Here is a 24,496-nt window from a genome sequence, read left to right on the forward strand (position 1 = left end):
CCACCCGCGCTCGTTATCCCTAACATTTGCGGACCGCCATGCGCCTCACTCACCCTCGTTTCAGAAGTGGTGGTAACAGGTGATAGACTTAGTGGTCTCTTCACAATTCAATTTGATCCTTATATATTTCTACCTTAAAATTATAAAATTAGAGCTCGATCCTTAGATAATCTAAGTTAAATTTTAAAATCCTTTACCACCCCTACGTCGAGCTATACCCTCTAGTCTCTCATCTGAACTGCATTGACATGCCATCAGTACCATTGCCTCGAAGCCGAACGCTTTATTGCGGCCCTGTTTGGTTGCTTTTGTGCTACTTGCACTAAAAAAGAATCTTCTATGCATGAAATACTAAATAAAATTTATTTGCAAAAAAATTTCACGGATGGATATAACATTGCGCGATGAATCTAATGACGGTAATTAATCGATGATTGGCTACATTGATGCTACAGTAACCATTCTCTAATCGTGCGGTCAAATGTCTTATTAGATTCGTCTCGCGAAATAGAGCAGATGTTATGAAATTAATTTTGTAAACTATTTTTATTTAGTATTTTTAATTATTGATCAAAATTTGTACACTCGGGCAACGGAGCAAACCAAACAACGCTGCCCGTACCAGCCGTTTCGCCTTCCATTTGCCCATTTTTCGCGTTGCTAAAATTCACCATTCACCATCCATTCACAACCGGACACCTGCTATACTTGATTGCAGTAGTGGGCCTGTCGGCAGCATGTCGTCCACCGGCTCGGGCCACCGGCGTGCACCGCGCGGACCAATCGGGTGAGGTCCCGCCGGACCGAGGGGCACGTCGGGTCGTCGGCAGCGCGCGACCCCCGCGTCCCCATCGCCTTCACTCCGCATGGGCCGTGTTTGGTTAAAATTCATGGATTTACTGTAGCATTTTTGACCAAAAATTTAGAGTAGCAAACGAAGTCTAATTATAAAACCACCTCCACAATCCTCCGTGTAAATCGCGAGACGAATCTAATGAGGCCTTTGACCGCACGATTAGAGAATGGTTACTGTAGCATCACTGTAGCAAATTATTAATTAATTACCGCCATTAGATTCGTCTCGAAAAATTACACTCATTCTTAAAAAAGTTTTGCAAATAGATTTTATTTAGTACTTCAGATTATCTTTTCGAAAAACGTGCGCAAAAAATTTTGTCAATAACCAAACACGGCCATCGATGCGCTGGTTGGTGGGCGCCGTGCGGACAAAGTCGCGTCGGGAGGATTCGGATTCCAATCCACAGGTGGCAGGCGCCGTGTCCTTTTCTTGTTGGCGCGCGCGGGGGCCCCCCGGCCCCGGCCTTTTCGGGTCGAGGCGGCGAGCGTCAAACGGAAAACCCTGTGGCGAAGCAAATCCAGCACCGTGCGCGGGCGGAAAGAAAATGCCCTCGCCCTTCCCCAGGCCGCGGGCCGGATCGTGGTGCTCGGCTGCTTGGCGCCGCTGGCTGATGAGCCGATGAGGCGCGTGCCCCCCGGTCTTTAGCCTTGCCGGCCGTCCAGCGCGGAGCCTGTCCCGTTCGTGTCCAGCCGGCACGCGATGCGCCAGCGGTGGGGCGGCTGCTTCTCGGGCGGCGACGTCCGCGTGGGCGGTCGCCCGCTCGAGGAGCCGGAGCCGGAGGTCTTCTCCTTCGCCGAACCCCTCCCGGCGTGGCCCCCAGGTGAGTGGCGGCACATCCTCCATTTGTTCTGGATTGGATTCTGGCACTCTGCCTCCGCGGGCGTGCGAATGCCGCTAGATTGTTCCCGCGAGGGCGAGGCCGCGAGGGATGGTTACCGTTGCTAATTGGTTGGTTAATGGATGGATTTGGCATGGCATTCTTGCAGGTGGGGGATTCGCGCGCGGGAGGATGTGCATCGGCGGAGGGGAGCTGGAGCTCGCCGCGGCCACGTCGTTCCAAAAGATCTGCACCCTGTCGTCGACGTGGCGGGGCGGCAGCAGCAGCACCACCTTCTACCGGCCGGTCGGCGTCCCGGAAGGGTTCTGCCTCCTCGGGCACTACTGCCAGCCCAACTGCCGCCCGCTCCACGGCCACCTCCTCGTCGCGAGGGCGGGGGCGCGCCCGCCCGGCGCCCCGGCCCAGCCGCCGCCGCTCTGCGCGCCGCGGGACTACTCGCTCGTCTGGGAGTTCCGCGCCGGTGGTGTCGGCAGTGGCACCCGTGGCGATGCCGGCTCCTGCTACGGCCTCTGCGACGCCTACTTCTGGGTCCCCGTGCCGCCGGAGGGTTACAGGGCGCTCGGATGCCTCGTGACGACGGAGCCACAGAAGCCGCCGCTGGACGAGGTGGCCTGCGTCCGCGCGGACCTCACGGACGAGTGCGAGCCGCACGGGTCGCTGCTCCACCTGCAGCTCGCGCGGCGGCGGCCGCCGTCGTCGTCGGAGTCCTGCGCGCCGGCTTTCGCCGTGCGGGGCGTGAGGCCGGTGCACCGGGGGATGTGGGGCAAGGGAGTGGGCGCGGGCACCTTCTGCTGCGCCGCGGACGGGACCGCCCCGCGGGAGCAGGGCATGGCGTGCCTGAGCAACGTCGAGCTCGACCTGTCGGCGATGCCGACGCTGGAGCAGGCGCACGCCGTGATCCGGCACTACGGCCCCACGCTGTTCTTCCACCCCAAGGAGGTGTACCTGCCGTCGTCCGTCTCCTGGTTCTTCAAGAACGGCGCCGCGCTGTACAAGAGGGGCGGGGACGGCGCGGGGGAGGAGGTCGACGGCGAGGGGTCCAACCTCCCGGGCGGCGGGTGCAACGACGGGGAGTACTGGATCGACGTCCCCGGCGGCGAGCGGGGCCGCGCCGTGTGCCGCGGCAACATCGACAGCGCGGAGCTCTACGCGCACGTGAAGCCGGCCATGGGCGGCGCGTGCACGGACGTGGCCATGTGGGTGTTCTGCCCGTTCAACGGCCCGGCGCGGCTCAAGCTCGGCCCGATCAGCCTCCCGCTGGGCAAGACCGGGCGGCACGTCGGGGACTGGGAGCACTTCACGCTCCGCGTCAGCAACCTCACCGGCGAGCTCATGGGCTTGTACTACTCGCAGCACAGCGGCGGGCACTGGGTGGACGCGTCGGCGCTGGAGTACACCGACGGCAACCGCCCCGTGGTGTACTCGTCCAGGAACGGGCACGCCAGCTACGCGTACCCCGGCGTGTACCTGCAGGGCTCGGCGGCGCTCGGGATCGGCATCCGCAACGACGCCGCGCGGAGCCGGCTGTTCGTGGACTCCAGCGCCAAGTACCGCATCGTGGCGGCGGAGCACCTGGGCGAGGGCGCCGTCGCCGAGCCGCAGTGGCTGCAGTTCATGCGAGAGTGGGGCCCGACGGTGGTGTACAAGTCGAGGAAACGGATGGAGTGGATGATCGGGCGGCTGCCACTCCGAATCAGGGGCCGAGCGGAGAACATGCTGAACAAGATGCCCAACGAGCTGTCCAGGGAGGAAGGGCCAACAGGGCCCAAGGAGAAGAACAACTGGGAGGGGGACGAGAGATGGTAGAAACAGGGACTCAGGATTTATGTGTGTGGCTATTACTATTGGCGTGCTTTGTTGTACAACTGAGATGATTGTGCTAGAACCAGCAAATCAGATTGTTTGAAAAAAAAACTGTCGAGTGCTTGAAATCAGATTGTTTGCAACATAACTGTTGAGTGCTCGAAATTTGTGCATCCAATTGAAATGAACAGGTTCAAACTCAGAATGTCCCAGGAAACACTTGGTAGCCAGAATTTGTAGACTAATGATAACGTAAAGTAAATACTGTTGCTTTGTCACAACAGTCAGATATGAACAATGCCGATGTGTCTTCCTCTGCTACTATATGTTGTCAAAAAGGATTTTCACAAGGGTCACACAGAAAAAACGACCCCCTCATCCACACCATGAATGTAGCTAACTATATGTAAAGATCATATATATGACTGCAACTGAGAAAAGATTGCCCAGAAGGCTGCTGTGAGTAGGGTTTATGTCCTCTTGTCATCATCACTGCTCTCACTTCCATCACTGCAATGGGAAAACATGAAGTTCAAGTGGCGATCCAACTTTATGAAAGATGACAAAGCATCACAAGCTGTAGAGGTTAATAAGCGAACTACACATACCTCTCCTCGTTCAGCTTTGCGATTTTCTTAACTTCCAAGCTAGTCATGCCAAGGTATTTTTGCGCAGCTGTAACATTATCTGGCCCTGGAAGAGGAGGCAGTATCATTATTTTCAGTTCTTATTAGAAAACGGGTGTGCAATCTCTATAAAGTTTTTACCACAATCCTACTTAAAGTTTACCATAAATTCATAAGAAAAAGAACACCATACAAGGAATAGATGACATGGTGGTGGTAGAAAACAAAGAACAAGAAGTGGATGTACCTTTAGTCAATTGGAAAACATGAAGGGCACAGCGTTCCGCTGCTAGACGTACAGGCATGCTAGAGTCCTTCAAAGCATCAGCAATTGCCGGGCCCAATATTTGGTGATGTGTAGCAAGAGCTGAATGATTTATCTACAAGAAGGAACCACTAAATTACCACAACAACACCAAGAACAAAGTCACCAGTGAACAATAAGATAGAGGCTCCAATTATGAACCTTTGCAGCAGCTTTGAGACATGACAAAGATCTCCTCCTAACTTCGCTTGAATCATCACGCAAGGCCAAGACAAGCAACTGAACCAGCTGCGAGGTACCGGTTTCTGACTGTAACTGAAAACAGAGTATCCTTCCTAGAGTTCTTGTGGCAACTTCACGAACAGGGAACTTCACAAAACACAGATGAGTTACACATAGCACCGAATAATAGTTAAAACAGACAAGGCCTGCAACTTGATCCAATACCTTGTCGTCTTTAAGAGAATCTTTCAGAAGATCAACAAGAGATGGGAAGGATGCCAAATGGCACAATTTTGATGGAGAATGCATTGATATGGATGAGAATCCTAACAAAGCACCATGTCTGGTACACCAGTCTGGTGAGGTGCTCAGGTTCAACAGGATTTGCACCAAATCTGAAATCTCAGTCTCCTCCATGTACTGTAAAGAAAGCATGGATGAATATCACAGTCGATAAATGTGGCAAAATTATAGTGAAAATAAGGCTAAGAAATGCATGAAAGAGAATGGATCTCCACAGATCCAACAATGGCAACTTCATTCATGAGTGATGAGTGCACTGGAGAACATGATAGTTCCCTGAAATGTAAGGCATTTTGGTTTGTCCTAAGCCAAACTGTTCTAAGTTTGACCAAGTTGATAATATTTGAATGTTAAATGAAAATAATTAGATCCATTATGAAATATATTTTCATAATTTATTTGATGTGTTAGATGTTAATATTCTTCTCTATAATTTGGTCAAACCTAGACTATTTTGACTTAGGACAAAACAAAATGCCTAACATTTCAGAACAGAGGGACTATAGCTTATAACTGCTGCAGGCTATCAAGTTATGTCATCTTCTGTTTCTTTGTCGCAACACTCATCAGTTAAAAAATGAACAAATAAACTTGGGGAAGAATAGCAGCTGTGTAACATTCCTTCTTATTCCTTCTTATCTCAACCAAAAAAACATATAAAAAAACCATTGTCTCATTGTAATGGGAATTATCACTTGACAATCTTTTTGTTAAAAACAAGTACATGGGATGCATATTGAGTTACATTTTGAAAATAATTCACCTTTTTATTTTAGAGTCAGCAGACTATAGGCTTTTGAGACAAATGTGAAACATTATTTCTTATAGCATCAAACTCTATGATACATCATGAATGGACAAGTAAAGAGTGATGTATCAGATGAAAAGTAAACATTATAATTACCAGAGACAATGTGCCAATCACTTTTGCAGCACAATAGCGGACATCATCAGCATCAGCCTGCAGCAGATCTTTGAGAAGATCACATCCACGAGATCTAATTGCAGCACTAACACTTTTCCCAGCATGTCTGATAACACCTTTAAGGGCAGAAAGCACACTTTCTTTGACAGATTCATCTCCTGACTGAAAAAAGAAAGAAAGAAAAACTTAAATAACTTTTAAACTTACAGCGGTATTACACAAACACAAAAGGATAAGAGATAGAACATCCACAACCTGCAACATGGACAGAAGATCACTAACTAATGGATCCACCCGCGTGCTAAGTGCACTAAGCTTTCCAAGGGCAGCTGCAGCCCTCGTACGGACAGACCTGCAATTCAAATATATTCACATGTGTAGGTAAATCCATAACAGGAAGGGACATAGAAAAGGAAGAAAATACTGACCTATTGGTATCCTGTAAACATTTTACAAATGTAGTCTGAAGTTGTGGAAGGAAGGGCTTAAGTGCAATTCCTCCTTTCGTGATGATGATCGTCAGTGTTGATAGGATGGCTGACTTAACTTGCCATGGAAACCGATCGCCAAGGATGCGAATAAGAGGTCTGCATACATCCAAAAAATCATTCAACTTAGAATGAAGCAAGTATGAGACATAGTGGTTTGACAGAATGTTTGGAGAGCTGTTTTGTTCACAGGGTAGCTTCTGCTTTTGGCTTTTCGCATCTAGTATAGTTAGTAAGGTTCAGAAGCCATGTATACAGCAAGTTAACAAGTACCTTACCCTTTACTTGCCTGGTTCCAAGTATACAGCAAGTTAACAAAGCAAAAGCTACAATTTCTTTTCCCTGTACTTACCTTGTTCAAAGTATACAGCAAGTTAACAAAGCAAAAACTACAACTTAGCAGCAATAATGTGACGATGCTATTCACATTGTGGTACATATGTTGCCCACTTAAATATATGACCTGAATTGAACAAATGGTGAAGCAGTAGACAGGTGCAAGTTAAAGAAAATGATTATTCCAACAAGAAATTATATATATGCAACCAGCTTAATGCATCAATACTTGACGCATAACCAAACAGAGAACATGCGACAATGAAATATGCTTATGAAATGTATAATCTAGTTCATTTCATGGTCACTAATACCATTTCAGGGCCTATTTTTCAAAGAACAAATGCCTCATGGTTGTAATGGAGTCAATCATAAAATAGGGCCTATTTTAAGAAGACAAAGCCATACCCTGTAATTGGCACAACAACTTCCTTAAGAGTTTTCTCGCTTGTCACGTCAATTAACTCTCCAAGACCTTCAGCTGCCTGTTCCTTTGTTTCGGCCGTCCCACTAATTAAACCCTGGAGTTCAACAGAAAGATGTATCAGATGTGCTCACGCCTGAAATTGATGACAAAATAGGAAACAAGACTAGCCTAATCTTGTGCTGCTTTTTCTTACTCTGGAAATTAAAATATTCGTACACTTACAAATTTCACAAATAAATACCTGCTGAAATATGGGAAGGAAAGGCTGCAGTGCTTTAGGAAGACATAAGCCAGGCACGAGAACAGGCACACCCTGAAAATGGACAAGAAACTATTAGTCTAGGATAGAAACACCATCTCAAAGATTTGGAGCAACTTCAAAAATAGTGGGTACTGGGTACATTTTTTTTCCTCCCTTCTTTTGAGCTAGGAGGCTACAATGCATGCATAAAACAAATTTTAGTAGTTCCAAGTCAAAGTAGCACCTTTCGCCTTCTACGCTCTTTATCTCTGGCTGTAGAGACAGCATCACGCACTAGTTTTATATGCGTTGGGAGCTGCTCCTTTGGAATAGACCCAACAACCCTTGAAAATGCTTCCAAAGCAGCCTGTTGATCATCATAAACGAATAAGTCTCAGAAGAACTAGTGAAGTGGAACCATGCTGCAGGTATGGAAGCTACTCACTGATACAGTAGCCTTGTCAGTATCACTCAACAAAATAATTAGGGTTGACATCATATCAGCAGCCTCATCAGCCAGATATAATTTAGTATTTTTAAAGAGGAAACCAATTAGATAGGCTGAGCCCCGCCTCATTGATGCCTGCACGCAAATAATACGTTTAAAAACTTGAACAAAAAAGAGATAAAAGCAAGGCCTAATATTGTTAAAAATCCCAAATTAAAAAAACTCAGGCCAAACAATAACCTGACTGTCATTGATCCCTCTTAGAAGCTCAGGTATCAAAGTTTCAATTCCTTCCTCATCAATAACTAACAAAACAGTTTCAGCAGCTTTCCTGGCTGAGTTTTGTACATCCTGTACAGATGGGAGAGAAAAAAAATGTAAGAAACAAGAGAACATACGGCTACCATTCCTAGATAGAACTAAATGAATAATAAACTAGTTAGATGCCTAGATACAAGATGGTTGTGTTTAGAATGCATCTCACCGCATCTTCATCATCCATAGCAAGAATCAATGCTGGGAGGACAGTTCCAATATGTGAATTCAAACCTGGTCCAGCAACCTCTGCTAGGGCACCCAATGCATGGGCATTGAATGAACTGAACCAATAAAGCAATTTGTAAATAAAACAGGGTTATCCGAAGACAAATAAAAAGAATACAATATCAGAGGCCAACTTACGAGAGGGGGGGCTGGACTAATTTGGGCAGTATATGGGGCAAAACAGCTGCAGTTCTGACACTGCAAAATCAGATCACGAGTTCAATATTTGTGTCGAGTTCAAGTAAGACATCTGGTTTCACCAAACTAATGAGAACCAAAAAAAGAGAGGAAAAAAAGACCTTAAAATCTGCTTCAGACCATCAAGGGCTGTTGCAGATGTATCATCATCTTCCAAAGCCCGTAGCAATGTGGGGACAATCTCATCAATGGCTTGCAGTCCAGCACTCTACATAATGTGAACATGTTGAAGAAAATGGAAAATCATCCATAATATTCAGATTTGGTTCAGCTCAAATACCTTATACAGAGTACTAAACGCTAACCCAGCAGATTCACGGACCTCTTGGGTGCTGTTACAGGGAGATACGGCTAAATGAGACATCAGATAAATACAGCAAAAAGGTCCAGTAAGAAAGCATACCTATCACATAGAGCAGTACGGATAGTAGGGATAAGTTCATCCATAAAACTTAAGAGCTGATGTTTTCCGGCACTACCCATAACCTCACTCAATCCAATGCAAACCCCCTGAGAAGAAATGGGTTGCATGAAACAAAATAAATGGTAAGTTCAAAATAATAAACACATAAAGTAGGGTCTCTCGAACAGAACATCTGGACGAGGAGAGATTTTGATAGTAAAGTGTATCTTGACAATATTAATATTTTCACTACTATCTACTTAAAAATAAAACATCCTTGTAAACATAAGTGGAACCATGAAAGTTCTATGACATTACTGAACTTCTTGGATGGAGTATTCCTGGATAAGGTCTAGATATGGGGGGAAATAAGAACAAACTGGTCCAGCAAGCCTTAAATAAAGTTACAGATATAACAACAACAAATTAATGATCTAAGCACAAGCAAGTTTGGATCAGCTACAGCTGAAACCTCACCAATAAGTAGCAAAAGAGTAAACAACACATTAGAACCGGTAAAAGTAAAAGGTGTAGCCACCAACAGGGTTTGGGCACATGGATGGGGTTACTACTAATATTTTAAAATACTTTTTTGCACATATACATTCAACCAAAAATAACACAATGTTATATTAGGAAACATACAAAGAAAACCATTATGTTATTCAGAAAATGGTGAAAACATTTTGGGCTATTTCAGGCACATTCTAGGGCGAGCATGAGCAGGTCAATGCAGTTGCAAGATTTCACAGACGTATTTGATTAAGAAACTTACTTGTCTTCTGCTAGCATTTGGATCTTTGAGACCCTGTGACAGGATTGGAATAATAGAGGGCAAAACTCTCTCACCAAGCTTCCTTACAAGTTCACCAAGTGATCTCCCAGCAACCTACAAAATGACAACACAAAGAAAAATTAAAAATACAATACATCTCCACAGGTACGAAACAGAACATTAAATAGGTCAGACCTGACGCCTTTCTGAGGAAGATGATGCAAGAGATGAAATCAGTGTGTCCATAAGTACTGGCATTATTTCTTTCAGAGTTCTTGGAGTATTTGCTACAATTGTCTTCCAGACATGTAGTGCAGCCTGAGATATAGGGGGGAAAAAATTGGAACAAGGGCTATCATGGAATGCTGAGAAGTGGTGTACTAGAAACACAAAGAATAGCTATTAATGATGTCTTGGGATAAAGTATATACCTGCCGGACAGTCAAGCTGACATCAGAACGGACCATATAAATGGCAGCAAGAACTTCATTGCGTTTCTCCCTTCCCAGCACTTCAATAATTGCACGTCCCTGAGCCTCTGTACTAGCACCTTCATCATCGCTTCCACCCTCAAGGATTGCCTTCCCAGAAGTTCCAGCAACCTAAAGATAGCAGTATTAGCAGATGATGTAACATAACTAATACCTGAGTTCAGTACTAAATAAATGAGGCATCAACCTTAAATAAAAGATCTCCAAGAAGTTCAACAGAACTTTGTCGGATACGCCAATTATCACTGAAGATCCCATCCTCAATAGCAGGAAGTAAAAGCGGTAAGGACCTATTCAACAAAGAAAAATCCATCATATATCAATAAGCTGCAAATAAAATCAGTAATTAATTCAAAGAGGATGGCATACGATGCTGCATAGTGCTCCACAAAGACATGGCCAGCAGAAAGTGCAGCATCACGGACAGATTCATTCTCATCAGCAAGCCCTGATAAGAGTAAATGGTTAAGAGAATCAATGTGACAAGTGCAGAGCTGAGAATGATAGATATTGAACAATCTTACCATCTAATATAGCAGGAAGAACAGCCTGCAAGTAGTTCTGGAAAACACCGCCCAAAGACCTTGGCAAATACTATCAAATTGATATAGCAGTCATCAATAACACAGAGTGTTACAGGCATATAGTCATATGATAACACAGGAAAGTTTGGGAGAAATTACCCGGAAAAGTGTAAGATGTCCATCGCGGACAGAAGCCTTCTGGTGGGAACAGTTCCGGATGATGTCAGGAAGAATATGGTCGAAATAATCTTGGCCAAGAGCAGCTAAAACCTGGAAATTATATGTGAACAGGAGACTTTTCTTATTGCACCAGTCATCCATCACACAAGCAACCATCAAGACTTAAACATTTCCAGGAATATGTGACAATCATATTGAGCAGAATGAACTTCAGATTGGACACACACACACACACACACACAAATCCCTATTTTACCATAGCTTGTGAGAAAAGTATGTATGTGTGTCAGCATTTATGCCTTAACATCCATTCAATTGACTCAACTTTAATAAAAAAAATGCGATACCAATAGATCAAACAATGGCAGCAACAAAACATAACACCCTGCTAGGCAAAAAAAAAAACAATATTACAGAAAAGAAGGCGCTCAAGGCAAGTAAAAAAGAAAACCGACCTCACTCAGTCCCTGGGCAGCACCAGATCTTTCAACGTTACTATTATCTGATTTAAGAGTATCTAATAACCATGGCACGAGATCTGGGAAGATTTCTTCACCCATTCCACTTATAAGAGACCCAAGAGCTCGAGCAGCCACTGCCCTGACTTCAGGTATAGGATCAACTAGAACCTGCAAGATATAGTCAAACAAAGCATAGCAAGCAAGGAAACTACAGTCAATTGAAGCAACAAACGAACTGCTATAAACGTAGGAAGAGAACTTACCTTCTTAACTTCTGGTAGGAGCAAACCAATGTAAGGGATCATATCCTTTGGTTCTGTAACTAAAGAGGACATGTTTCCAACTATTTGAGCAGCTTTCTTTTTAGTCTCAACACCCCTCTCCCTCAGTCCTCTATGCACAATAGGCACAAGCAATGCAAGCGATGGTGCATCTATCGAGTTAATAAAAGTAGTCTGCCAAAAAAGATAGAAGATGTAAACCTAAACAATAATAGCCAATCTTTGAATTCTTAATTGGCAAAGCGATGCAAGCATCGAAAGTCAACAGTTTGGGTGAACACTATCTTAGATCTTATTACCTGAAGAAGGATGTCAAGTGAATGTTTCGTGTGGTCATTTGGATCTGTCAGAGCTGACAGAAGAATAGGGACAAGTGCAGAAATTTCAGGATTCTTTATGACACTTCCAACCTGGCAAAAGAAAACAAAGCAGAGTCCATTAAAGATAAAGCATAATAACATACAGTCATGGTAAATAAGAGCAAACATTACCTCCTGGAGAGCTGTCTGTCCTGCCGCTTGGACTTTGGGATGTGTGTCTGTCAGCACCTGGAAAATATATTGCATAATATATAAAACTTGATTGTTAAGTTATATAAGCAGCTTTGTTTCAGGAAAGTAATGGTTATATAAGCAGCTAAGCTCAAAATACGAATAACATCATAAACCTCTGTTAGCTTTGGAACAATCTTCGGAAGACACTGAGACAGTTGCTGAGGAGCACAATATGCCATGGCACCAAGAAGTTGAACGCTGCTTTGCTTAGTGCGCCATGCTTTATCTTCTAGACCCTGGAAAAACGTGTTAATGATATTCATCCAAATAAAATCACTGTATGACACTTCTAGAGAATGGATGTGACTAGTATTGTATTCTGTCAAAAGTATCTGAATATCTATTTCATCTACTTTTAAAGAACAAATATAAAAAGGTATGGTCAATACAAATACAAATGAGAATAAGGGAACAAAATTTCTGGAATGTGTATAATTAATAAAACAATGGGATACCCTATAGATCATTTGGATACAATAAAATGATAAGGGAACATGAAGATGTTCTGCTCTTTCTAGTTAATGGAATCAACTAGTAGTTTATTACTGGTGCCAATGGCCTAAAAATTCAGCAGACGATTTAGTGGTTAGGTCAAATAAAAATATAACAAGATGAACTGACCAGCTGTATGGCTGTACCCTATAGATCATTTGGATGCAATAAATTTACAGTTTGATAGCATTGAACATATTGATACCTTAAGAAGTGAAGGAAGGACAAGCTTAACACCAGGACCGGTGAGCTGAGACATCATTGCCCGAGCAGCACACTCAGCAGCTTCACGCACTGCCAGGACTTGATCAGAGAAAGACACAAGTAACAAGGGTAGCATTTGAATGACATACCTACACAGCAAACATAATAAGTCACCTTGAATCAGACCATAATTTTCAAGTGAAAATGTGCATCACTTACGGCTCAAATAGTCTGCCGAGCTTCTCACACAGGCACTCAAATCCAAGTAAAGCTCCTTCACGAGATTTTGCAGACATTCTGCTCGCAAATGGAAAATTTAGTGCTACAATGACAAGCGATCAGAATTGCAAATACATTGAATGCTTTATTAAATAATAGGTGAGAACATAAGATGAAAACGGCATGTCAGAAACAATCCCATGTTGCAAAAATGCATTAGATAGGCTCATAGGCACTATGCCTCCAACTTCCAGCTTTATGGTGCAAATGAAGGCACTAGGCTCTCCATAAAAGAGAAAAAGGAACTGCCCCAAACCTTTAAAGCCAAATGCCTAGAAAATAACAAGACATGAAAACTGAATACAATGGCTGCAGCACATAATTAGGCCAAGAATTGTAATTAACATTGTGACAGGTGAATGCATACTGATTCTATTCACAGTCTCGAAGTAGCACTAATAACCAACCTGTCTTCCAAACTTTGCCGCAATATTGCAGCAATACCGTATTTCTTCAAGGAAGAAATTCCAAATCCTTTAACCACCCCTGCAAGGCCAAAGGCTGCACCACGTCGCTCGCCATACTTATCACATTTCAACATCCGATCCAAGAGTCTAGAAACAAGAGCTTGACCCTCTTCCTGGTAATACAAAGAAGTGAACTGATAATAAAATGAACCAGAAAAGGAAAAGCATAAAAAGTGGATAAAAATAGGTACAAAATCATCAATGCAAGCACAGAACCCAATGGTACAAAAGACAGCTCACCTGTTTGGAGACCATAAGTGGGGACAAACAATCTGAGACAGCACGTTGAACTGCCTCTGATGGGGTGTTAAGGACATCTAACAACTTCTCAATAACACTGTGTACTTTAGGATCGTCCTGTTACAAACTACACTTAGTACAATGCATGCATGTTTTAAATAAAGACAGTTCGGTATCCATCTGCACCTTTGATAGATGTTTCGCCAGAGCACCAGTGAAAATAACAACACCTTCCCTCACAAGATCATACGTTTCCTCATCTGATGCCTGTGAAATATGGATTATGTAGCAAATATGAAATGAAAGAGACACAATAATTAAATAGTATTAGTACAATTATCAATAGGAAAATAGTTCTTACCCTTTTATTCAAGTAGCTCTCAAAAATAGGAAATAGTAAAGGAACATTTTCCTTTCCATGCCTATCAATAATAAGGATGCCAGCATTAATCATTCGACCACGAACATCAACATTTGGATCAGCCTGTAAGTTCACCGTAAGATGCATTAAAAATTGAATGTACGCAGCACTGCAGTAATAAGATCCACAAAAACGAAGGAAACTACTTACCAGGGCACGTGATATGAGAAACGTCATGACAACAGGAAGATCTTTAGAAGCCAAAACATCAGCAATAGAGTGAAGTGCTAATGCAATGCCCTGTCTTCCAAGCCAGTGCATATCTCCAAATTCACCACCAGGACCAAGATCACGAATGTACAAAGAGAAAAGGGTAGAAAGTGCATCCTATCATAATACGACACCATAATCAGAAATTTACTCCAAATCAGCTAGAATAATTTGATCAAGGTGGCTCTATTCAAGTTTGATTTGAATATGAAATAAAAGACACGGTAGCACAACTACAGGCTGTACCCAAATACATGGCAATATAGGTTCCAATTTTTTAAATACACATTCTATGACTATGATTTCGAGATGTGTACTATTACAATTTTTCCTTATATAGCCTCCTAGTTAAGTGGTCCAAGTCCAGTTCAAGTCCTTAGAGTAATACGAAATTCCATGAGCAATAACTAACCCAAGACAGTCTTTAAATGTGGGTATCATGCTACTTTGTAAGAATGCCTTAGTTGTCTTGCAAAATCCTAGATTATTCTATATAGTTGTGGAGGGAGTACAAATGCAGAACAGGAAATTTGCACCATTGGATACTTACTTGCATTTTGTCGGGATTTTCATCCAACGCTGCAGCCAGAGCCTCAGCAGATGCAGCACGAACATTGTAATTTTTATGGGAAAGTGCATCAAAAATACCACAATAATCAGTGATTATATCAAAACCATAGAGGTCCCATAACTCTTCTGCTAATTCAGCAACCACCTAGAGAAGGTACATGTGCAAAGTGCAAATAAGCATCATTTCTTGCTCTAGAAACAACAAAAAAGTTCATATTTCAAGAACATAAAAAGGATTAATAGAACAGTTCCATGTCAAATTTCATAGGGATGCTGACAAACCTTCTCTGGATCATGAGCAGCAATCCAGAGGCTTGTTGACACCTGCAGATCCCGTTGCACTGAGTGTGTAGGGACACATTTTATAGCATGTAAACAGGCGAGCCTAACATGCACTTCTTTAGCATATACACCAACAAGAGCCTGAAAAAAGAAAAGTGTATGAACATAGAACCAGATGAAACAAAACAAGCTCAATAACAAACTACAGAATAACCACCTGTGCTAACTCATGGCTTTTTAGACCCAGGCATAACTCATTCAGCATAGGCCCAACTGAAGGATGATAGGCAGGAACAGTGCTTAGCACATGATAAAGAACCTAGTGCACAGAAACATTTAAGATGTGAATTAGGACAACAAAACAAGGAAAATCATTAAGTCTGAAAGAAGTAAGAATGTTTAACTGATAACATCCTAGGACGAGGAAGTGGTAGTATTGGATCCAGATGCATAGATAGTATGTGAAGCACAACATCATGAAGACACGTCTTTTTTGAAGACAGAAGGATCCGTTCCATTATCTGAACCAAAGGTAGCAAATAATAATAATAAGAGGAACAGGGGAAATAAATGCTGAAAGGGAAAGATCAAGTGGAACAGATGTCAATCTACTAAAGACAAAGTGGAACAATACCGGAAAGATGAAAGTAAATGAATCTGCTGGAAGTGGTCCTGCTTTGCATGCAGCTGTCAGCCCATTTACTATTTGTTCAAAAAGGCCAGATGATGGCTTCTTCTTGCTATCTTCTTCCATGATTACAGGCATAAGATCCAAAACCATTTCAAAATCACCGACAGATATCACACGGATCGCAGCAGCAATCTCAGGAGCCCAATTGCAAAGAGGAGGTGCTGTGCATCGAGCAAGCCTCAACATTGTACGAAATGCAGCATCACTTACTATTGCAGAACTTAGCAAAGGTTCAACATAATTTACCTGCATTCAGCCACAACAGATATGATAAACACAGATGTAGAACAAGCATCACAATTAATAACCATGTCATACATGCCAAAAAAAGACACAGGAACCTAAAAGATTTCTTCAAGGCTCTATGAGACAGTGATCACAAGATACAATTTATACTGCTTTTTAACTGAATATCTGGCGGTCAGTTGTCACATACTCACATATGCTTAGATATCATTATTTGATTGTCCGTAATAACCAGTATCACAACAAAATAACAAATCAAAATCACCTGTGATCTATTCACACGTTTCAAAAAAAAAGTAAACCTAGGTACAGGCATAAAAGAAGAGATCAAGTTTTGTTCAATTCACTTCTTATCATTTATGCAATTTCTTGCAAAGCTTTTTGTGTTTGAATTCAATAAGATGTGTCCACTGTTCAATACTACTACTACTCTACTAGAAGTGCATATTGCTCCCTCTATCTAGCAGTCTTCAATATCAAGATAAAGTTCTGACAAAACTACAGTGAACATGCAAACAAGCTACAATGGGAAGAAAAGAATGCTAACCAGAGATGGCAGTTGACCGTGAGCAAATATAGGATTAGCAATAGCCAATTCGCCAAGAGTATCCAACATTAAGGAGAGATTCTTCTGCACTTGCTCAACCTTCGTACGTACAGATGCTTCCTCCTTCAGGAGCAACTCTCTGGCCTCCTCTTTAGCAGTCTTAGCCTTATCAACAGGAGCTGACAAAAAAATATTAAGCGTAAATTTTCACCAACACACTATACATAGCTTGTGTCAAGACTAAGAGCTTGAAGTACCATTCTTTTTTGTAGATTTCCCAGTCTCTCGCTTGCCAGTGCCTGAGGATTCTCTCTTCTCAGTCTTTGCAGGGACAACAGAGCGAGCCGTGTCCTACAAATCACAGCAACAACAAAACTTAACATCTGGACTAGGTTACTAGCAAGCCAGACGCATGTGACTCTCAAGTCTCAACTAGATTACATGTTTGGTAGATTATTTAGCGAAGCCTCAGAAGCTACATATTCATTGCAATTCAAATAAAAAGATTAAAAAAACTTGCAAGAACAAAATAAATTACCACATCTTGGTCATCATATGCACGAAAACGGCCCTTTGCAAGTTTTGTATTTTTTGAAGCAACAGCCTCGGCAACATAAACTCCTTGCTCAGTTGACAACTGCCCCTCTGGAGTATAGAATATCTACATTGGATTTAGAAGACCTGTAAGACTCTCAATCCTCAAAAAGAACTCTAGTGAACTACAAAGCTATTGATAAAGGCACAAAAGCAACAAATATTAGACCTTCATTGCACATGAATTAACAATATCACATAAAAAATTGTTTGTATGCCAGCATTTAGGCTATTCCAGAGATTGTGGTATCCAAGAACATTAGTATAATATAATATATCTCCATATTCTAATGCATTGGTTGTATAGTTTGAGAAGATGACATGGAGTAGTCTAGAGGGGCAAAAAAGAATAATGGTATGGACATTATTTGCAACATATGGTGACAAAGCTTATGGAACAAAAGCAGCAACAGAAATCATTTTTGCAAGAGCGAAAAAAAATCTTTTACATGCATGTCCAAAGCAAAAACAGTAATTTAACTATGCTAGTAAAAATAAGTTAACATCATTACTGGGTAATCAGGACAATTATGACCTAAATTATTGCGATGCGCTGACAAAAAGACTTCCAATTTTTTTATTTGAGATCGAATTTCATCAATAAGTTCACAAAGTCCACCTTAATATCATTCTCTGAGAAGGAATCATGCAAAGTGCGCTCCTGGAGTCCTATGAAGTGCTGGATAAACAGAAACATAAATTAACTGTGAGAAAAAAGATATGACAAGCTCCATTTGAGATAACGAGGCAACAAGATAACCTTCTCAAATTCTAGAAACGTATCGTTAGGAGTAATTGTCATCAGCGTCGATAGCGAACATAATGCTGCACTCTGTATTTGCTTGTTGGAACTAAATAGCCCATCCTGTGAGAGTAATTCCTGAAAAGGAAAAACTACTGGTTATTGACCCAAAAACTGATAACAATGAGCAGGGAAATTCTGGATGGTAAGTAAATCCTAAAAATTGCACAATAAACAATTTATGTCCGAAAGGAACTTCCTCAACAAGCAATATATAGTAGCATTCAAAAAATATTCTGGAGCAATGTAGGCATGATGAAGCCACAGGCATGGCTCACCTTTTCTCAGCCACAACATCCGACAAAACGAAATTGTCAAATACTGCAAACCATAAACCAAGCAGATATGGAATTGATGAAGGACCACCAGAACTTCGCCAGAGACAACCTATTTTGGAATTTTATTTCCCTTTTACAAATTTTCAATTGATTTTCATGCTCACAAGAAACTAGAAATTGTTGCCTTATGTTATATGAATGCTAACTTTGGGAAGATGCCCCAAGAGACCAAGACTATAATAAACTTGCATCAAAACCTATGATCACGCAGATTTGAAAGTGCACCTACAAAGGCTAATCGCTACTGCTAAACAACCCAATCATAGTTTGTGATGAAAAAAATGAACTACATAGCAAACTTTTGCTAACATGTTCCTCTTCAACACCTTTTGATAACTTAACGAAGTATCATGACAATTACATGCTAATGGCATTGCTACAGTAGCACCGCAAACAAACAGAAACAATAACATATGACAGGTCTTAAAGCAAACCCCTTAAAAAATATCCAAATTTCAGAATTACCTTACAGATAACAGAAATGTTGGGAGTAATTAAGTCAACAAAGAGAATCTCTTGTTGTTTCAACCTTCTTTGCAACCTCTGAAAATTTGATAAACAAAAAGCAATCAGACACAAAAACAATTCAACAGAAGACAGCTAGCAAGATTCATCAAACCTTGTATACACCAGCTGGGCTTGCAGAGCCGGAAAGACAAGGGTGGTGGGAGCACAATATAAGTCGAGAATATGATCTCGGACTATGCACAACAGCATAAGGTGCAATCAAAAACAAGCACTTGACAAGGACCTCATTAGATGGAATGAATGGTAGTTGTGAATCCGAAGAGCTATCCATATCACTGATTCAAAAAGAGAAGTGTCAGCACACAAGATAGGCAAGTTCTGAGGATTCAGATGAAGAAGAAGTAACAACACATTGGAAGGGGAAGACAAAGAATCAAGAATAGGTAAGCATTTGATATCAATAGTACAGGTGCATACCCTTGTTTCAACATTGACAGTCTCTCTCCAACTAATGACAACCAATCTGTGAATAAGAATAGAGTATCTCCAGCCAGACCACTGGAGCTTGAGAGGACTTTCTTCGTAGCATCGTAAGCTACCTTTCTGACTTCCCAACTTGGATGGCAAGCTAGATATATTAGCACCTGTACCGAGCGACAATGAATAAATGCACACAACAGGCATATAGCTGACATATGATGGGCGAATACTTCTCCAGTAATAAAGTAAAGCATGTGTATATTCATTGAAGATAAGAAAGTCAAGAATCAACAATTTAGAGCATTGCAGCCCTACCTGTAGCAATGCCTGGATAGAAAAATATTCCCGAACCCTGCAACACAAAAGATGAATTAAGTAGACAGCATAAAACAAAAGGTACTTGTCTAACACATAACACCCAGTTTAATGAGGCAAAGGCTAGTGCTAGACCTGAAGAGATGGTCTACAAGCAGTGATTGAAGAAGATCCACGGCAGCTAAGCAATCATCATCTGCTAGTTTGGGAAGCTGCAAGGAGAAAAAAGTGTTTAAGTAAACCTTAATACAAGAATTTTAGTTTCGGGTTAGCACCGAAAGATCTTGAAAATCAGAAGAACTAATGCCAATGACTACACTAAGGTACCAGACTTTTTGCAACCACTAATCACTAAATTCTCCAAGCACAATTTATATAAAAGCAGGTACCATAATGTACCAACTCAATATATTCTAAAAAAATAAAGAAAAAGGTACATGAGATGCATGAAGTAAATCCACGTCTTGTGTCATTTTGCTGGATAACAAACTAATCTTGATGGAAATTCAAATAACAATAGAATTACCAACTGTAAGGAGATCAATGAGGGTTCATTTTGAGCAATAAGTAGCCACAGTTTCTCCTTCAGAACAGTTCCATCTGCATATTCATCAAAACCATATTTAAGGAAAAAATGTACTTGCATATATAAAACTTGGCACTTGGATAAAACACGAAATAGTAGAAAACCTGCTTTCGTATCAACAGCAGCAAGCCTCAATACTGCAAAGAATGCATAGATTCCATCCAACCGCTGTGTTGCCTTGCTGAAGCCAGTTTTTGACAACTGAATCAAATGATCCAACAAAGAAGTAACCTGGAGAATAAGAATTTTATTAATAGTTAATAACAGCCAATGCTTAGTGCCAGCATTTATTGTTCGCTCAAATGACACTTCCTTAGGGAAAGAGGAAAACATGAAGTAAACAAGGTGTTCTTTCTATATAAAAACTGGAAGCAACTCCCTTACCTTTGTCAAAGAATCAGACTTTTTACATATAACTCGTAATAATTTCAGATGCCCCTTCCTCAAAGTGTCCTTCTCCTTCAAGCCTGCAGCAATAAATGAAACAACATCTGGTTGGACAGCTTCAGCTGATACTGAAGCCCAGGACCCTAATGCTGACAGAATTGCCAATTTCACCTCCTCAATACCTGTCATAAGATAGATAAACTAAGAATTGGTGCCATTATATATGGCTACGGATCATAGAATGGAACTGCTGAACTTTACCATCATCCTTGTAACAAGTTAGAAGGAAAGTAGATACTGAAGGAGCAAGTCTGCCTATTTGCTTCGGAGGAGATCTTGATATCTGTTCTAAAGCATTTATCGTTCCAACTCTCTGGTATGGAAGTGATAGTTTCCCCTCTGAGCCTGCCAAAACCAATTTTCCAGGAGTTAGGCATTAACACAACCTAACATGATAGGTCAATAACAATTTTTCGAAAATAGAAACTAGTAATACCTCCTAAAATTGCTTTGATAGCATTGACCATTGAAGGTAGAGCATCCGGATCACTTGATTTCTCACTTAGTGTTTCTATAATATTCAAAGCATTAATCCTCCTCTCTTCATCTGAATGCCGAGCTTGATGCAGAACAACTGGCATAAACTCCATGCAATACTTGCTTAAGTCTAAACGGACCGTCTTTAGAAGATATCCAATAGATTGTAGTACGATTTCAGGATTTCTTTTCAGCATCTTTATGCATGACGGCATAACAGTATTCTTAAAATCCTCATGCCCAATTTCCAAGAAAAGAGGCTTAAAAGCTTCAGTGGCTGCTATCGGTGGCCGGTCTTTTGAACTCAAGATGGTTTTGACATACAAATCAAGGAACATTGACTGAAAGGCAATAGCAACATATTGTCAAACACATGTGAGAATCAACAAAAGGCTTCAACAAATTAGGTCAAAATATTGGGTGAATACATAATTGCTTGACTACTAACATGAGGTTAAAGATTTACCTTGTACTCAGCAGATAATGATGGAGATGTAATGGTAAAATCCAGTACTAGATTTAAGAATGCAGGAGAATCCCTCATAGAAATCCTTAAATCTCTGACCTCCTCTATGTACATCTTATATATTCCAGTAGGCTGTAAAATGGAACAAGATAAGATATGGGAAGGAGACAATTCTCACTTGCTCTTCAGTTATTTACTTGTTAATAATTACCTCAGAGAAAAGATGAATGAATAACTCTTTGCAAGTCCGCCGCCGACGAAAGGACCCATTCATTAGGACTTGACATAAGACAGCTTGTGCATTGGCCAGTCTGGAAAAGGCGCCTTTTGAAAGTGTGGCAAACTGGCTCCATTTCAGAAGAAAGTGTGACCATCTGAGAAGCTTGAAGCTTGTAAGGGGGTTTGTAACCTTTAGATTCTTTTCCATAGATTGTACAAGTGCTGCAGCAATGGGCTTCATGAAGGTGGGTTCACCAAGAGCCTGAATAACCATATCATCTACTGCTTTTCTTGATGCCCGATCGTCATATATAGGCAATGTCTGGAAAATGAGATCAACTAACAATGCAGTATCTGATGGTGACTCTGCATGTAAAACAATGTAATTTAAGAAAAATAATTGCATAATGACCTCCTCAGTAAGAATTGAATAATGAGCTGCGAAAGTATATAAGCTTGAATCACATGAAAAATAGGGACACACTTCACCCGACGCCCAAAAAAACATCTGGAATAGTGGCACATAACCTGTCTAAGATCTGTGGACTGTGAATACATTTGAATGTTTTGGAAACATAAGTACATAACCACTGGCAAAAGTGTGATCTGGAGGAGGGTTCAGTTAGGTGCCCTAATGACATGATAATATATCCCCATGATAACATTCACACATGTATTCCTCAAAGTTTATTAAATCTAATGCTACAAGATGCTGGATGCAAAATATTGGCAATTCTCCAGGCATATGGCTAAGCTCTAGAACCAAGTGGTAGTAACTCCCAACCATAGCATATATCCAGATAAACAATTGACTAAAATCATATTGAAGCATAGCTAAAGTATAGGATAATGACTAGTAGTCTAGTTGTAGCATAGGTGTTAATACATGCTCTGCATGATGAATCCTGGTATGAGCAGAATAATGCTTTATTGCCATGGCCCATGGGGATCATATGTATCTCACAATAGGCGCTCAGGCCGCACTGTACATTTGCTAAATCTCATTCCTGACTCAAACTGTTGAACTAGGATAGAATAGGCCATTAACATGGGTTAAAATGCCTTGCAGTGCTCAATATAGGATACGCGACAGAAGCAGTCATAGAATAGCCCCACAGCAACCAGCAACACATCATGTGCAACCAAACAAACTAATAATCAGCCAATGAAAGTCATTAGCTTAACTGCAAGGCAATCACTTTAATCAGACAGTACAAGCATCATTATCTTGTCTACAAGTTCCATACACATGTTGAAAACCCACATGCAGACCAGGTAGGTTGGGTCTATACAGCAAAATGTAACTCCAGAAACTGCACAGTTAATTGGTGCTGACTATGTATGATCTCAATAACTACAATAACACCACAGATCGCAGGAGGTAAGTCGAGTAGGGCTAGGGCATGCATCAAATCAAAAACCATAAATGACCATAGAAGCGGAGCAAAGCCACACGCTATTCTCAACCGAAAGTCGACACATGCTGCTAAGCACACCTGCACACAAGCACGAGAGGGCGGAGCTAATGAGCTACGATCGACTGCAAGTTGAGCGGAATTGAGCATGCAAACAGACACGCGAAACGTCACGATCCACAAGGAGATCCAGCTCGCGCAAATCGAAGCGAATCCGCCGCCAAATGTCCGTCCGATCGCAGAGCCCTGACCAGTGAGTCCCTCGCTGGAAAAAGTAGGAGCACGGGAACGAGCTGGGGCGAACGGGATGGAGACCAAAACACGCAGACGACTGCACGAGAGCCACCCCGAGAGGGGAGAGCGGAGGCAAAGGTGGGATGGGTACCTGAGGCCTTCGCGACCAGAGGGGGCAGGGTGTGGCGGAAGAGGCGGAGGCGGCGCTTTACGGAGGAGGTGGAGACCTCGGCGGCGGCGGTGCGCAGCACCTCCTCCACCGCCGTCTCCTGCGCTCCCATATCGCGGAGGAGGGGCGTTGGCGTGGCGGCGGCGGCGTGGGAAGATGGGTCGCAGGCAGAGTGGTGTGGTGTGTGCTGCGGCGGCCAAGGACTGGGCAGCCGCGGGCAGGGTTGGGGCCTTGGGGGAGGACTTGTAAGTTGATTGGGGTTTAAGACTACTAGTAGACTATACAGGCGAACTGTATGACGTATGGGGCCTCCATGTCAGGTGATATTAGGCTTTCCTTTGTGCTATCTTCGGGTCCCAGGGATCAGCACCGGTTAATGGAGTGTAACTGTAGCGCTGGGTAAAGAAGGCTGCAGCTTCCCTGTTCCCTTTGCGTGTCTCCATGCGTGTCCCCGGACACATGGAGGGCATCCATTTGCTTCTTCCAGGAGTTGGGCCCTCCTTTTCTGTCCACTGCCATCAGAGAAAACGGTGTCATTCCGTTCTATGTTTTTCCTCTTTCCTGTTTGATTTGGGATCCAGGAAGCTCGAGCTCGGTAGCGGGAGCCTCAATTCTTTAGTGCTTGGTTCGATTTAGGTGGATAGGG

At 42.3% G+C, this 24,496-nt stretch overlaps 2 protein-coding genes across 2 annotated transcripts; one reads left to right on the forward strand and one right to left on the reverse strand.

Annotated features, from left to right (window-relative positions):
- The first annotated feature begins 1,314 nt into the window (after window positions 1-1,314).
- Window positions 1,315-3,684, forward strand: LOC120690310. The gene is made up of 2 exons (XM_039972916.1): window positions 1,315-1,679; window positions 1,846-3,684. The coding sequence occupies exons 1-2, from the start codon at window positions 1,559-1,561 to the stop codon at window positions 3,501-3,503; spliced, it is 1,779 nt and encodes a 592-aa protein (XP_039828850.1). The 5' UTR covers window positions 1,315-1,558; the 3' UTR covers window positions 3,504-3,684.
- On the reverse strand, window positions 3,652-24,228 carry LOC120690309 (protein ILITYHIA-like). Its single transcript, XM_039972915.1, has 60 exons — window positions 23,833-24,228; window positions 22,025-22,398; window positions 21,814-21,945; window positions 21,307-21,688; window positions 21,072-21,215; window positions 20,808-20,992; window positions 20,528-20,654; window positions 20,364-20,437; window positions 19,973-20,049; window positions 19,838-19,874; window positions 19,520-19,686; window positions 19,194-19,377; window positions 19,040-19,117; window positions 18,195-18,314; window positions 18,054-18,113; window positions 17,379-17,501; window positions 17,098-17,191; window positions 16,841-17,019; window positions 15,991-16,293; window positions 15,761-15,877; window positions 15,574-15,675; window positions 15,357-15,497; window positions 15,055-15,219; window positions 14,445-14,621; window positions 14,235-14,357; window positions 14,060-14,140; window positions 13,874-13,990; window positions 13,574-13,746; window positions 13,107-13,184; window positions 12,889-13,036; window positions 12,305-12,427; window positions 12,129-12,185; window positions 11,937-12,047; window positions 11,620-11,811; window positions 11,351-11,524; window positions 10,875-10,985; window positions 10,716-10,785; window positions 10,561-10,639; window positions 10,379-10,481; window positions 10,132-10,302; window positions 9,896-10,018; window positions 9,701-9,814; window positions 8,926-9,032; window positions 8,803-8,854; window positions 8,624-8,730; window positions 8,463-8,522; window positions 8,266-8,380; window positions 8,022-8,132; window positions 7,779-7,916; window positions 7,578-7,700; window positions 7,334-7,405; window positions 7,074-7,186; window positions 6,270-6,428; window positions 6,097-6,193; window positions 5,821-6,003; window positions 4,839-5,033; window positions 4,593-4,760; window positions 4,374-4,506; window positions 4,109-4,193; window positions 3,652-4,010 (listed from the first exon to the last, which is right to left on the reverse strand). Exons 1-60 carry the CDS (start codon window positions 23,960-23,962, stop codon window positions 3,971-3,973), a joined length of 7,878 nt encoding a protein of 2,625 aa, XP_039828849.1. The 5' UTR covers window positions 23,963-24,228; the 3' UTR covers window positions 3,652-3,970.
- Between the last annotated feature and the right edge of the window lie 268 nt (window positions 24,229-24,496).

This window comes from Panicum virgatum, chromosome 9N (assembly GCF_016808335.1).
Source record: "Panicum virgatum strain AP13 chromosome 9N, P.virgatum_v5, whole genome shotgun sequence".
In the NCBI taxonomy this organism is placed as follows: Eukaryota; Viridiplantae; Streptophyta; class Magnoliopsida; order Poales; family Poaceae; genus Panicum; species Panicum virgatum.